General features: G+C 38.7%; 1 protein-coding gene across 1 annotated transcript in view; it reads right to left on the bottom strand.

The window, feature by feature from the left end:
• Positions 1–14,793, bottom strand: part of LOC129776144 (carboxypeptidase D) — a 69,379-nt gene extending 54,586 nt beyond the window's left edge. The window contains exon 1 of the mRNA XM_055781581.1: positions 13,947–14,793. Within this exon, the coding sequence (XP_055637556.1) occupies positions 13,947–14,438 (492 nt within the window). The 5' untranslated portion in view covers positions 14,439–14,793. The remainder of the gene's footprint in view (positions 1–13,946) is intronic.
• Positions 14,794–15,188: the final 395 nt, after the last annotated feature.

Raw genomic sequence — 15,188 nt, 5'->3', positions numbered from 1 at the left:
AAGTTTTACCAATCTCATCGATAGTTCTCATAGGTTCTCGACTCTGTTCCCTCTCTGTCATGAAATTTCGAAGTGTAGTATAGTAAATGTATAGTATGTATAGTAAATGAATGCAACTTTTCATTCATAGTGAAGAATCGTATCGTCTCTTTCGTCTGCAATGCTGTCAGGGCAAAAGTACTTATGAAATCATAAAAAACGTTGACGTGTACAAGTTATTGTTACCAAACAAAACACCAACAGATTGCAAAAGATACTGAAGTACTGTTGTCGGCCACTGAGCGATACTATGCTCACGACATCACTGCGGTGCGACCTATTTTGCGAACGTAACCACTGTGGTTACGCCGGACGGCAAAGTGTTAATGAATGACACAAAAAATAGGTCTAACATCATGTGTATTGATATAAACTAAATATGGAAACTTTTTATGTATTAAAACTATGGAGAAATGTCATACGGTGAGTCAAATATCTTTGATGTGATGAATAGAGCCTCTCATTTTTCATAAACGTGTGAAATGTTGTTATATCCAAAAAGTCTGCAACAAAAAAAAAGTATTTTACAGATATGTCTGTAAATTTCCAAACATATCTGTAAATTTGGCATCTCTGGTGATCTGAGAATTTACTGCAAGAAATCGCTTGAAAAAACAGGAAGTGGGTTATATCTATGGTATAACCGCAAGGGTGACGTAGGACTATCGTTGATTTAGAGATCATTTGTATGAAGTTGAATCTGAATTCATTCTGAATGAATGAATATTTGGAGAACTTCGAAAACAAGAGCGTTACGTTGGAGGCACAAGGTTTTATGCATCCAATATTGGATACGGAAATATCCTACTGATGGGGAAGAATAATCTTCAGAAGCTATCCTGTTGATTGCGATTGATTGAAAAATCACAAAACCTAATGTATTTGGTCACAGTGTTACATGGATAGAAAACATTAAAATAAACTCTTTCATATGAATGTAATTTTAAATTCCCAGAGGAACTGGCAGATTATTTTCAGTAACGATTAGATATTTCCACATTTTCCTCGATACTGGAAGCCCACCAGTGGTTAATGCTAACTCGATAACCATCTGTTAATAGCACTTGATTGAAACATATTTGGTCACAGTGTTACATGGATAGAAAACATTCAAATAAACTCTTTCACATGAATGTATTTTTAAATTCCTAGAGGAACTGGCAGATTATTTTCCGGATCTTTCTCGATCCAAACGGAAAGAATTCCGTGCGTGTATGTGTGTGTGTGTAGCGGCTGCTTCGAGATCTTCCCGGGGAACCGTTTGTAGCATCACTCTCCTCCTGATGGATTCCCTTCTGGCCTAAGGTGCACAAACAGGCTCTTGGTGACACCGTTCATCCGCGCTTTCATGATAAATGAAGAGCTTCACCACAACAGCGACAACATGCTCCAATCGCTGTTCAATTAGAACTGAGTGGATTTCCGAGCGGCGGTCGCTTATATACCGATAGGTGATTTCAATAGCCTATTTTGAAAGCAAATTTAGGACTATTGAAACAAGTTTTTGGATCAGAAAGTAACAAGTATAGAACGCGTAGACATTTTATCTTTCGAATGAAGTTTTTATCATACCATTTCGTTCAGTTGTTTAGGAGCTATTAACACTCAAAATCTCGGTCTCCGGCGTAACGCTTTCGTTTTCGAAACTTTGATTTTACACCCCGGTATAGAAATGAAAGACGTAGTCCTACGTCAAAATGCATGAATTTGCTTGAAAATGAAGTGAATTGAGTCTGCACCACTTGGGTTGAACCTAGTGCGAAACTAGGTTGAAACTGAGTGAATAAAAGACGGGTGGGTAATGTCGGGGACATAACCGGAGTGACGTAGGACTATACAATGGGGACAGCTTTTGTTAAATATATTTTAAATATATTGTTTTATTTTCTTCTCCTACGTGAATACCTACCTATCTGGAAAAATGGATTAGTTTACTGTTTACTCTTTATGAATATGTTGATGGTTCTGAAAAGAACCTTTGGTGTTGTGTTTTTGTTATCACTCGATATTCCCATCTTGTTCGGTTAAACCTTCCTGTTTAGCTATTGCGTTTGCCACTCGCCACAGCTTTCACAGTTGGAAAATTTCTTCCCATCCAGCTTGTGACATGTTGTTCAGTAAATTACATTTAATGCGACGTGCCGGAGAAACACTTTGCCACTCACTGAAACTAATTGTTGCCTTGATGAGCGCCGAACCGAAGCTGCTCTGTTCTTGATGCGGGTTTTCTAATTGTCGTGAGCAGCTTTGCAAGCCAACTCGAGCACTCCGACGGCCGAAACTCTATAATCGCTGTTAGGTATACTGGTGCTCCGGCACCAATCCGTTCGGCCTAGTTACCCTTGCGGAGCAATCAGTGAATGCGACCAACAGGGAACTGGAGACCTGCACGGTTCGAGTGAGACTTTGCCTTTCCCTTAACTTGTCCTCCTTTGTTACGTCCACGATGCCGATGCCGTACAACCACACGGGTTTACGGTTTGAAAGAAAATAAGATATTTTTTTGGGTCCGCGTGTTTTATACTCTAGCGGTACACACTCACAGGATAGAGACAAATCGGCAGACTCAGCCAGAGGGGCGAGTCCAACGAGACGAACGAATGAACGTTAAAAGGGAGCGATGGCAAAAAATACATTCATTACGATTTGTTCGCTCGTTGGATTCACATGCAGGCTAAAAAGGGTCCTTTTCAGGATCACAAAATTATCTTCAATCTAAAGAGTTTATTGTTTTGTTATCACTCGATATCCCCATCTTGTTCGGCTAAACCTTTCTGTTTATCGATTGCATTTGCCACTCGCCACAGCTTTCACAGTTGGAAAATTTCTTCCCATCCAGCTTGTGACATATTTTACAGTAAATTAAATTCAATGGCACGTCGCATTACCACCACTCAGTATCGGATTGGAGGTAATTTTAACCTGTAATTGAACATTTGCGATGACAGTGGAACAGTGTCGACTTTCAATGTGGGGTCATAATTTGGACCCCGAACTCTATGTTTACAAAAATGTTCAACTAAATATGTCGCATTACAGGTCCGTCCAATTAGCTAAATGTCGAGATAAGTGTAAATTACTGTACTTTCAATCTAGAAGCAATTTAAGAATTGGTGAAAATCAATAAGCTCAGAACAACTGCCAAATTCACATACTCATCAGATCCTGGCAAACAAATTATGAAAAAATCAATTTGTGTTTTATTATTATTTTGGATAATGTTTTAGAAAGCATTGAACTGTATTTCCTAAACTCTTTTTTGGAAGGTTTAATGGCCCTGAAAAGCGCCTTGTTTTATGGAATGGTTCCAATTTAGAAAACTTAGTACTCTTAGTTTTAAAAAAAACCATTTCGAACGCCCTCGATGCCGCATTGTTCTGGATTTGTCACCAAAACAGTTTGTATAAAGCACAAACTTTTTTCTTCTGCTACCTGATGCCGTTTTGCGATTGCGTTTTTGCCACTCGCCACTCGCTGCAACTGCCTGTTGTCTTGATTGTCCACCGAACCGAATGTGTTCTGTTCCGAATGCGGGTTTTCTTATCGTCGCGAGCAGCTTTGCCAGCTAACTCGATCACTTCGGCGGCCGAAACTATATAACGCCGGCTAGGTGGACTGGTGCACTGGTACTAACGCGCTCGGCCTAGCTACCCTTGCGGGGAATTTCAGATCAACACGGTTCGAGCGGGATTTTGCCTTTCCCTTCACTTTTCCTCCTTTACCATGTCCAGACATGGCTGCTTGGGTTGGTTTGTTGATGTGTTGTGATGCGAACCGATGTGGTGTACGGTTTGAATGAGAATGATCGTTACGGCAGCGGAGCGGGGATTTTTAAGCTGACTGGCTGGCTCGAGAATTACGCATGTGTGAGACTGCGACCAATGTTTTGTTCATTGTTTTCTTTTTCCTTTCCAATCGTGCTTCATGCTATTTCGCTGCTGCTCTGGTTGCCCGTTTTGGTCGGTACGATTTGAGGAGCACAAAATGGACCAATCAAAAATGGGCACATAGTGCATTTTGACAATGCTTGATATTTCACAATTATTCAATTATTTATCTTAAGTAAAATGAAATGTTATTCGTTATGATAGATGCGTAGATATATTTCCTATCAATTGATGCAAAATCCTTTGCGATCTATTGAGAAATGCTCGAGTTATAAGCGTTCCAAATCTTGCATTTTTTCCTACTTGTTCAGTGCCTAGATTTCCATTTCACCCCCTATATCTTCCGGTTAGACGTAGTCCTACGTCAAAAGTCAGGAGGGTTGTGTCCGAGACATGACCGCATAGTTGACGTAGGATTCCGTTTGGCTTTCTGTTGATTTTGGATATGTTTGAAGAATTGCATCGTTAAACTCTTTGATAATGATTTGGTTTTAATGTCTCATGTACTTGCAATGTCGATTTCCCGCAGGCAGTTTTGATGTCTCTGTTAGGGAACTAATTTCGGTGGGAACAAAAGTTCCCCCTACCTTTATGTATTTGCAATTCCGATTTCCTCCAGGTAGCTTGGTTTAGATGTCTCTGTTGGGGAACACATATTGGAGGGAACAAAAGCTCCCCCTACTTTCATGTATTTGCAATGCCGATTTCCCCTAGACAGCTTGGTTTTGATGTCTTTGTTAGGGAATATATTTCGGTAGTAACAAAAGTTCCCCCTACTTTCATGTATTTGCAATGCCGATTTTCCCCAGGTAGCTTGGTTTTGATGTCTCTGTTAGGAAAAATATTTCGGTGGGAACAAAAGCTCCCTATATTTGCAATGCCAATTTCCCCTAGGCAACTTGGTTCTGATGTCTCTGTTTGGGAATATATTTCGGTGGGAACAAGGTTTCCCCTACTTTCATGCATTTGAAATGTCGATTTCCCCTAGGCAGATTGGTTTTGATGTCTCTGTTGGGAACCATGTCGGTGGGAACAAAAGCTCCGCCTACTTTTATGTAATTGCAATTCCGATTTCCCCCAGGCAGCTTGGATTTGATGTCTCTGTTAGGGACCCGCCGCATGTGTCGTCAATTTCGACCAATCAGAAGTGGGTATTTCCGTTAGGATAGGGGTTGAGATTTTTCAATTATTCGATAGTTAGTTTCATGACATATATTATTTTCTCCAATATAAAAAATTGTTATGGAGTGCCGAAATCGATTGACGCAAAAATCTTATTAATCCATCATGAAATGACTGAGCAATAAGCGTTTGAAATTGGACAATTTTCCCGATGTGCTCGATTTTCGATTTTCAATTTGTACCCCAATATGTTCCCGAAAGACGTAATCCTACGTCAAAAAAACGTTTTGACAGCAGTTAGGTTGAAACTGGGGTTGATACTGAACAAAAACGAATTCACTTTACGTATTTGCACTTAGTGATCCCCGATTTTTGAAATTAATCGTTCATCCACTAATCGAATACTATTCAGCAGTTTATTATTCGATTCTAATCGTCCCAAATAATCGATTAATCGATTAATCGTCACACTGAGAGAAATAATTAGTTAGATATTTATCATTTGTTAGATATATTTATCATTTGTTAGAAAGCCATTTGGAATCAAACAAGTATTCCTTCCGCTTGAAAATCAATTATTATCTTCTACACTTCCCTGAACTCGTAAACGAAGCTCAATTCGCGTAGACGGCATTGAGCTTCGTTTAGATCGATTAATCGACGTAAACTATTCGTTCGATTAATAATCAATTTTTGTAGGAAGTATTCGATTAATCGATTAATCAAACGAATATCGGGGATCACTATTTGCACTGAATGCTCGGAAAAGAATGCTCTAGATCACTTTGCATGCATAAAAAAGGCGTAATCTAACAGAATTCCTGAAATATAACGGGATGCCGCTTGTATGGCGGCATTCGATTTTTCAAGAATACTTACAATGTCGCGAGCAGGGTTGCTAATGGTCACCATCATAACACTATCCATGGAGACGGATGTGCTATGTCATTGATGAATATCATTAAACGACTATTCGAGCGACAGCGGAATTAAAAAATGTCATATAACATCTCGACATTTATTCGTTTTAGTCATTTTACCGTTCATCTTTCTGTAATCGGACAACAGTGTTCAAGAGGAGCGTTCATCGCTTAGAACGTTCATTCAATACATTTTAATTGATACGGGAGAGTTTGACAGTTTTTTTCCTTTTTGCTTTGCCTCAATCGTACGGCAATCGAATTTACGTCGGAACCGTTCTTCTTTTTTGAGACACGTTAAGCGTATCCTTCGTATTATGGGAGATTCATCATCAATCGGTGAGCGGAAGAGATTCCGAGAAATTTTATTGAATGAATGTACCGTTGTAGAAAACGGATTTATTACATGTGCCATTGACACGAGCAGAATATGTAAATACCGTCAGCCGATCATTAAATTAGATAGCAGAAACTTCATCCGTCATATTCGGAGAGAACATGCTGAGCTAGCGAAAGCTCGTGGTTTGTTTCGTGAAGACATAGAAATTGTTGCGAAAAGAAGGAAAGTTTGTAAGAAGCTCATAGCCATCGATCGGCAAATATTTCTGGAAGCAATGATAAAGCTTGTCTCCGTCCATCACGTTCCTTTGCACTGCGTGGAGTGGGAAGGGTTCAAACTCTTGTTGGACCCTATCAGCGACGCACTTAATGTTAATATGCACCGAGGTAACTTGAAACGACACTTGTGTGCGGCAGCTGCTGAGATCCGTAACGCCATTCAAAAGACAGTCAAAGGAAAGCTACTTTCTTTCAAAATTGATAGCGCTACACGTTATGGACGGCACATTCTTGGAGTAAACCTCCAATTTTTTGATCAGGAGAGACATTAAATCGTAATCTACACAATTGGTAATAGTAAATATTAACATATTTGATAACATACAACGCAACAGCTTCTTCATATTTAAGGAATGATCGAGCTAAAGGAAAGACATACATCGAGACTTATAAAAACTAAAATTGAAGAGATCCTTGCTCTATACGAAATCTCATTGGAGCAAATCTTCACCGTAACCTCCGACAACGGGGCAAATATGATTGCCACTGTAAGGGAATTACAGTCATATTTGCAGCTCCACATTCTTACTATGACCGCTGAGGAAGATATGGAAGACGATCTAGATGGTTCCGTCGATTTGACTGAAGCTATCGAAAGTGTATTCTTGAATACTATAACGCGGGTCAGATGCTGTGTACACACTATGCAACTGGCAGTGTTTGACGTGAATAAATCCTGTGAATCGGAGATTCGTCACTGTACTTCAGTTGCGAAAAACTGCCGAAAAATTACATATAAGCCAGTTTTTGATCTACGGAATCAATCACTGCCGCCACTTTACTCTAAAACAAGGTGGGGAGGAATCTTTGATATGCTGCAGCATTTTAAAAATCATGAAGATTTCTACAAGGGCCTTGGATCCCAATACCCCGAGCTAGGTAACTTTCTATAATGATATTTGTTCAGGTTGCTACTGCTTCACCAAAAGTTACAACGACTCACCTCATCCAATTAATACTGATAACAGACATTTTATAACTGTTCGAATTATTCAACAGTTACATTTGTGCATATGCATCTGATAATAATTATGTTTCCTTTTAGATTTTTCCAATCAGTGGGATTTTATTAAGGAATATATCACCGCATTTGAGCCAGTTTACGTAGCCACGAAAACCATGCAGGCTATGCATACTCCACTGGGTGACTTTTATTTGATATGGATCAAGGCAGTGATGGAAGTAGGGAAAGCAACATCAAACAGATTCGCAGATTCATTGGCCACATCACTTACAAAGAGTCTGCACTTCTTTGAAGTCTGCACTTCTTATCGTTTTGAAGTCTGCACTTCTTATCGATCCGCGTTTCAACTATCTCAACTCTTCAATATTTTCTGCAGACGAGAAAGAAGAAGTTCGGGTATATTTACATCTAAAAATTTGTATTTCGAAAATTACATTTATGATAATCGATTTTATAGGCCTTCGTCATTGCTACGTGGGAGCGGATTAAACGGTTGAAAGCACACGATTCCAGTCTACAGTCTACATCAGTCATATCAGCATTACCTTGTAATGACCTAGATGCTTTTATGACGAACATGTTCGGTGGATCTCTTCCTGAGCAAGGTTTACCTGAGAGAATGGAAAACTCATTTGTACGACAGCTCAACGCATTAGATTTGGAACAACACCAGCAACACTCGTTTGATGTGTGTAAACACTGGTTGGTCCGCAAAAATACTCACCCTGAGTTACATGATGTTGCAATGATCCTGCTTGCAGTTCCTTCGAATCAAATATCCGTCGAAAGAGCGTTTAGTGCTTTGGGTCTAGTTTTGTCAGACAAGCGCACAAACCTATCCGATGACACGCTGGAGAATATATTGCTTATAAAGCTTAATAAGAAATTATTTGATAAAATTCTTCCTAGATTGTACAATTGGTTGGATGAAGATTTCTAGTATCTTCCATGGATCTTCACCAATTTTCTTCTATCTTCAATTGACACATATTGTATGATAAAATTTATATTTGCTTTCATTAAATTTTCTCGAATTATTTATTCTATCGTTTTAATATCACCTAGTTTTAGTATGAAAAATTGATTCATAACCCATATTAGGTCAACCATTCCATGCCAAACCGATATACTGGTTCTCAGATTTTCGTGAAAAGTAGTAATTTTGTTCTTTACCGCAAAACATTAGACCCGTATTTTACTATTTTTTCATTAGACTACTTCCGAAAAATCGACTTTTTCCCCTTTTTTCTAGAAATTACTTTTTTCAAATATTCATAACTTTTGAAGTGCCAATATCAGAGAGCTGTCTTTTTTCGTTTATGAGTTATGATTTTTCAAAGTCAACATTTTTCCAGATTTCGTTCAATATCCCTATGCGACTATACTAAGTCTATGTAAATAGAATACAATTAAGGCATTTTTTTTTCAAAAAAGACTCATTGGCTTCAAATCGATATGTTGATCATATAAATCGGCTCATTAGTATAAAAGTTATAAATGTTTGATAAAAGTCATTTTTGGAAAAACGGGAACAAATGATTTTTCGTACCATCGGTTAACTTTGAAAAATCCACCGAAAATTGCACAACGAGAATGGTTTGCTAGTCCCATGCGTCATTCTGTGTGTTCTTTGTACAATTTGGTTGATTCAGGTCAATCACGGAGAGCAACTACGAATTGTACAGTCTACCCAAGCTCAAGCTCAAGCTCATCGGTTAACTTTGAAAAATCATAATTCAAGTACAAAATACAAAATTATGTAAATAAAACCTTAGCTTTCAAGAAAAAAATAAGAAAAAAACAGGCGCCTTCGGTCCCGAACCATGTAAACTATAAAAAAACAATCAATGATTTCAATAACAAGATCCTATTTTTTCGCAAACATTGGATTTTTTCATAGAAGAATAGCTAATTGTCTTCAATTTGATATGTTGATCATCGGAATCGGTAAAGTAGTTCAAAAGTTATGAATTTTTGAAAAAGTCAATGGCCACATATATTTGTTATTATGGGAGAGCCTGCAGTTAAATCAAATTTAAATCTTGGTCAAATGACATTCAAAATACAATCCCAACAAAGCGGAATCAAAGTACTGTTATGACTGCGGAGGGGGGGAAAAAAAGACGGTACATTTGGAGAGCATTTTTTCACCGCTCATCTGAGCACGGTCGATAGAAAGAGATGAAACATAAACATTCAATTTACGGTCGTGTTCACGAGTTGTGTTCATTCGTGATATGACTGTTACAGTCGAGGTAATAAATTCATGGTCAGGTTCACAGTATATAATGAGTCATAACATTCACATAAATACACTGTGTTAATGTCACCAAAAATGTCGACTGTTTACAAGACTGGTCGCGAGTATGGCGGCACGGAAAAGTTAATTTTCATTTATAATTTTTATTTTCAAATTGCATTATCCCACCTGAACATCCATGACCCACGATGATCAATTCCATTAACATGAATATCGTTTATTACAATATAATTGTAGAACATATGGGATTTCAATTTCCTGAATTTTTCCGTTTTCCAAAAAAAAAAGGGGTTTTCTCGCCGTAACATTGATTTATAGGCAACAAAAGACAGTTAAAATGGGACGATCCGTTCTTGAGTTTTGCGCCTCTAGAACCTCTTGAAATTACGAGTCCAGCTCGTCATAAACTTTCCTGAACAAACTGACAATGACGAGCTACCAGAGCAGTGCTGACTGAAAATAAATTGTCGTTCAAGGGGTTAATCGGACCATATGTTGAGGGTTCAATGTGAAGAGCCAGTTACTAAAAGTTGTATGCCCGATTGGTCCTCTTTATGCAATCCGATCTGCGATCTCGTTTCCTTCTCTATTAACGTTGCCATCACCAATGCTATCGCAATATTCCAATATGGTGTTGTTAATCGCGTTGAACACGGTTGAGGGGTCAATAGATGTTAAAACAATTACAAAATTTCACTTTTTACTTGACTTGTTTATTTCATCGCAAAGGATTGGTCATCGATAGCCGTTTACGAAACCCGAATCAGATTCGAATTGATTTTTTCATTTCATATTCTCTCTTTCTCTTTCTCATTCACTTCCTTGAAATTTTGCTTCCGTATACCGTGTAGTGTATCTAAATTCCGTGTTATTCTGATTGAGATTCTCCCGTGTTTTTCTTGTACGCAGATCCGGTCGATTCTCATTCCGTCTTTTTTCTGTTTCGACCCTGCGTTTCTTAATTAAACATAGGGGGAGGGGGTGGATATAATAATTAATTAACAACGACTTTATCATGGTTGCTAACCAAACGGTTATTCCGTTTGTTATCTCAGGATGCAAAATAAAGCTAGGGCACCTTGTCATGCTGAAGCAGTCGAATACAGTGGTCCAATGTACGTTGCAGTTCGTTTAGGAAAGTTTGGGGCCAGACGAGAACCTTCATTGTCATTCTAATCAATTAAATCGATGTTACCATAGCCATAGCCGATTTTGCTTCAACACTACGAAGGGATTTCTCTAGAGATACGCAACAGGCAAAATTCGAAGATGAACCAAAACACGTCTAAGAGAAGCAGTTGTCAAAAATTAACTGAACATTCAAAATAGCCGTACTTGTCAGCATAAGTGAGAGACATGAGTACCAACATAATGCCACAAAAAAAATTGTAGAATCGAAATTCGAAAGTCGCGATACTTTTTGAACAGACATCGTATATTCTATTATTTATCGCATCGACCGCATTTATCGCGACGGTGAAAAATTAACTGTGGGAAACCTGAGGAGGTAACCGAGAAAACTCCTCTAAGATCAATTGTCCCGGCGATATACAGTAGAACCCCGATTATCCGCGAAATAGTCTATGTGTGAAATGTTGTTCATGTTCTGTCAGGTTCTTGCAATATAAGATGCTCTTTTGGAGATGCAATGGTCAATTAAAAAAATGACGGAAAAATGTAGTTCGTTCATTTTATAAGTTTAATTATTTTTGCCTTTGATAACAATACTTTTTTCATAGTGTTGGTTATCATAAGAAAAATAACACTCCTGATCATTGGATCTTTTTTGACATTTCAATTGGATCTTTTTTGACAGCCGTTTTGATTCAGTCCGCACTACCTAAGGTTCAACCGTTCAACCCGAAAACTGTCAAGTTCCGAGTATTGTAGAGCACTTAATTTCTTGAAAATCCGTCGACCAACTGGTCATCGTTCTAGAAAAATGCGCTTGTTTGTTAAAGGTTAAATGTGAAGGTTCGAAAGTATTTATATCGAAAAATTAGTTTTTGGGAAGACGAAGCTCGCCGGGTTATCTAGTTTGAAACAAAACTAAACGATTGGAAAAAATAATGGGTTGATCTTCGACTTGTTCGAAAAAAGGGAAGCCCCCATTATCCGTGGAATAGTCGCTTGCCCGCGACAATCGCGGATAACGCAACAAAGGCCTAAAAATGAGGTTCAAAGACGAAAAAAGATGTTTCTGCGTCGAAACTATGTTTTATCGATACAAAACTGATTAAACTATCCATCTACGAGGTCGTGTACAAGGCCATGACCAGAAAAAAAGAGCATAAGCTTGCCACTCTTCTCCTCCTTTGTTTTAAAGAGGCTTTAAACTTTCCAATTCATTCGCCTCTAAGCTTGCCACTCACAGACAAATCCCGGGAAGGCCTATCCGCGTTGACGGCATTAAGCTTCGTATCACGAAATGGGGGAGTAGGCATGACAATGTGGGTTTGCAGAAGAAATGACGCACTTTTAAAATTAAAATTATGAATGAAAACTATTTCTCCCAAATCAAATTAGCACTTCATACAAAAATTGTGTCCAAAGGTAATTTATGTTATGATGGTGAGCTTTGGTGAGAATATCTGAAAAATCATAGAAATTAGTTTAATTTAGGGTGAGAACAACGTACTTCTAGAAGGTAAATAATGCCAAGCAAAAAATTTCATTCAAATTTTAACAATTTAAAACTGCCTTAGGGCCGACAAATCTGATAGAGAATATTTGACCTCACACAAACTAATGTCGTATCCAGATGTCGGCACCATTCCGCCGTCAACGCGAATAGATTTATTATGGAACTTACTGTCACGAATAATCCATACCGCGGATCCTCCGCTCGCGTACGGTTATTCGGGCTTCTACTGTAGTTCTTATCATTTCGTCGAATGGATCATACTTGAGAGAGTTTGATTTCAAAACGCAATGTGATTTTCATTAAAAAGTTCCTGTAATTAATAGATGTAGAGTTATCATTTCTAATATACGTATTTCTGGTTTCCAATATTCAAATTTAACGGCCACCCAATAAACACTAACATTATTTCAGGCCATGTGTCCGAAGCGCCTTAGTATCAGCGGTCTAATTAGAAAACTGGAGTGTCCAAACACTCTGGCGTTCGTGGTGCTCGTGATGATGCGTCGAAGCTTTTCCCTCTATCGTTTCATCTATTAGCACTTATGTGACTATTATTGAGGTGACATGTCGTTACGCTACAACAATTTTCCCATATCTCGAACACCAGAGGTGCATCATTCGGTTATGCGGAAATTGCTAAATCTCGCCCCCATTCAGAATCAGTGAAAGTGAATACGATCTGCGGAATATCATTTGATCACTTTGATACGTTGCCATTGGAAAGGCGGCACTTGTCCATCAACGTTACAAGTACATTTTCTATATTGTTATCGTTATGTAAGTGTTTCAATCTGGCTGTTTTCGATATGTCCACTCAGAGCGGCGACAGTAATCGGCTGAAATTATCTGGGCTTGAACGTGTAGTTTCAACGTTGAATTATGAATTTCCCAAAAACAATATTGATAATACGACATTGGCATATTGACAAACATAGGGATTAGATTGATCAGTCCGGAAACACATTTTGTCATTTATTATTAATCAATCTCAGAACATTTTACTTTTCAATAATATGCAAAACACAACACAAAAAATAATCGATGTGAAACACTAAGCTTCAGTCAACCACGAGTAATTGTTCTGCGGTTTCATCAACACAGTTTACTTGTTTCAATGTGTGAAAAATAATGGATCCGTCGAACATTTGATCGGAAAGCTAAAATTCAATCAATCAAACGTAGCCTTTTATCGATTCGCTTTAAGATAAATGAACATGCCTAAAATAAATAACACATTGCCCGGATTCGAAAATTTTCTACCGCTCAGAACAGCTGGAACGAAAGGCGTATCGTCAAGCTGCTGAAGCGCTTTATCATGGAGTCGATTCAATCGCTTAATATCGCGACACCTACGCTGGGATGTTTTTCACATTTTATCCATTCCTCCCACCAGTGTGCACCTGTGAGTATGACGTCATTGCTCTTGTGCTTGCACGGCTCATTAACCATTCTCATTCAATATGGTTCGAAAAAATGAGACAAATTTACTAACCTTGGAGCGATGGAATCCATCGGGATTCATTGTTGGCATCAGGAAGATATCGGTACTGTTGACCAACGCGGCAATCTCTGGATCCTGCTCGTAGTTGTTCACAAGATATTGGGCCAGATAAATCAACAGTTGACGACCCACAGTTTCGTCGCCGTGCATGTTGGCCACGTACTTAAACATTGGCATCAGCAGTGGTCTCGGTCGATCGATATCAGTTCGGATTTCTACGGCTAGCAAAGGTCGTCCTTCCAGAGACGATCCGATGCTGTGAACCTTCACCAGCGAGGGATGATCTTTCTGGAGACGTGCCAGTAAATCCTGCAGCTCGCTATTGCTCTCATAATGGGGATGCTGTAGGAAACTTTCATTCTCGATTATGGCCCCAACGGACGAGCTATTTTTTTGCTTTTGCAGCGTGAAGCCATTTGCGAGTAAAATGCAGCAATTCAGTGCAATCACCAGCCCAGCAGATAATTTCTTATTTGTAATCATCGTGGGAATTCCCCTTTCTGCCAACGTCGTTCAGAACAACGAGGCTCACAGATTGAAATGTGAACTACTGTTTCCCCTTATCAAGTCACTGTTTTTTTCCACTCAACACGCAACGAATTCGAAGAATAATTTATACCACTTTTTCTCCCTGTAGGGAGGAAAATCCTTATCCTTTCTCCGCTTCCACCCAGGCAAATTATAGAATTTGCAAGTTCACTTCAATAAAAAAAATGTACCCAGACCGTCAGGACGACGATAAATTGCGACGTGTGCTGTTTCGAGCAAGGGAAAATCACATTTGTGTTTCCTACACTCACTCGCGATTCAACCAACTCGTCGATGAAATGAACGGACAGTACGCCACACACACCTGTAAAATTCCAGTCCATGTGGGACAGCGAACGCTGTCAAAAAGGTAAACAATGTGCGTGGTGCAATTGTATTTGTTTTACTATTTTGATTTGTATCATTGAGGCTCAAAGCCTCATCGGTAGGTGACGCTTTTTGATATGCACAGAGCAGTATTTCTTTACTAGATTTATTTTTCAATACATTTATTTTTTATGGCTCAAATAAAGAAAAAAATATTAGTGGATATTGATATTGCTGTGAAAATTACATCTATCATATTGATTCATTGCCAGGGTTGCCAACTGTAATTACAACTAGCTGACCCGGCGAACTTCGTCCCGCCTAAAATAATTGTTTGATATGAATGCTTTCAAACATTAACATTGCAAATAACATGTT

Source organism: Toxorhynchites rutilus, chromosome 3 (genome assembly GCF_029784135.1).
Source record: "Toxorhynchites rutilus septentrionalis strain SRP chromosome 3, ASM2978413v1, whole genome shotgun sequence".
Lineage (NCBI taxonomy): Eukaryota > Metazoa > Arthropoda > Insecta > Diptera > Culicidae > Toxorhynchites > Toxorhynchites rutilus.
Note: the sequence above shows the minus strand (reverse complement) of the source record. Positions and strands in the feature narration are given on the sequence as shown.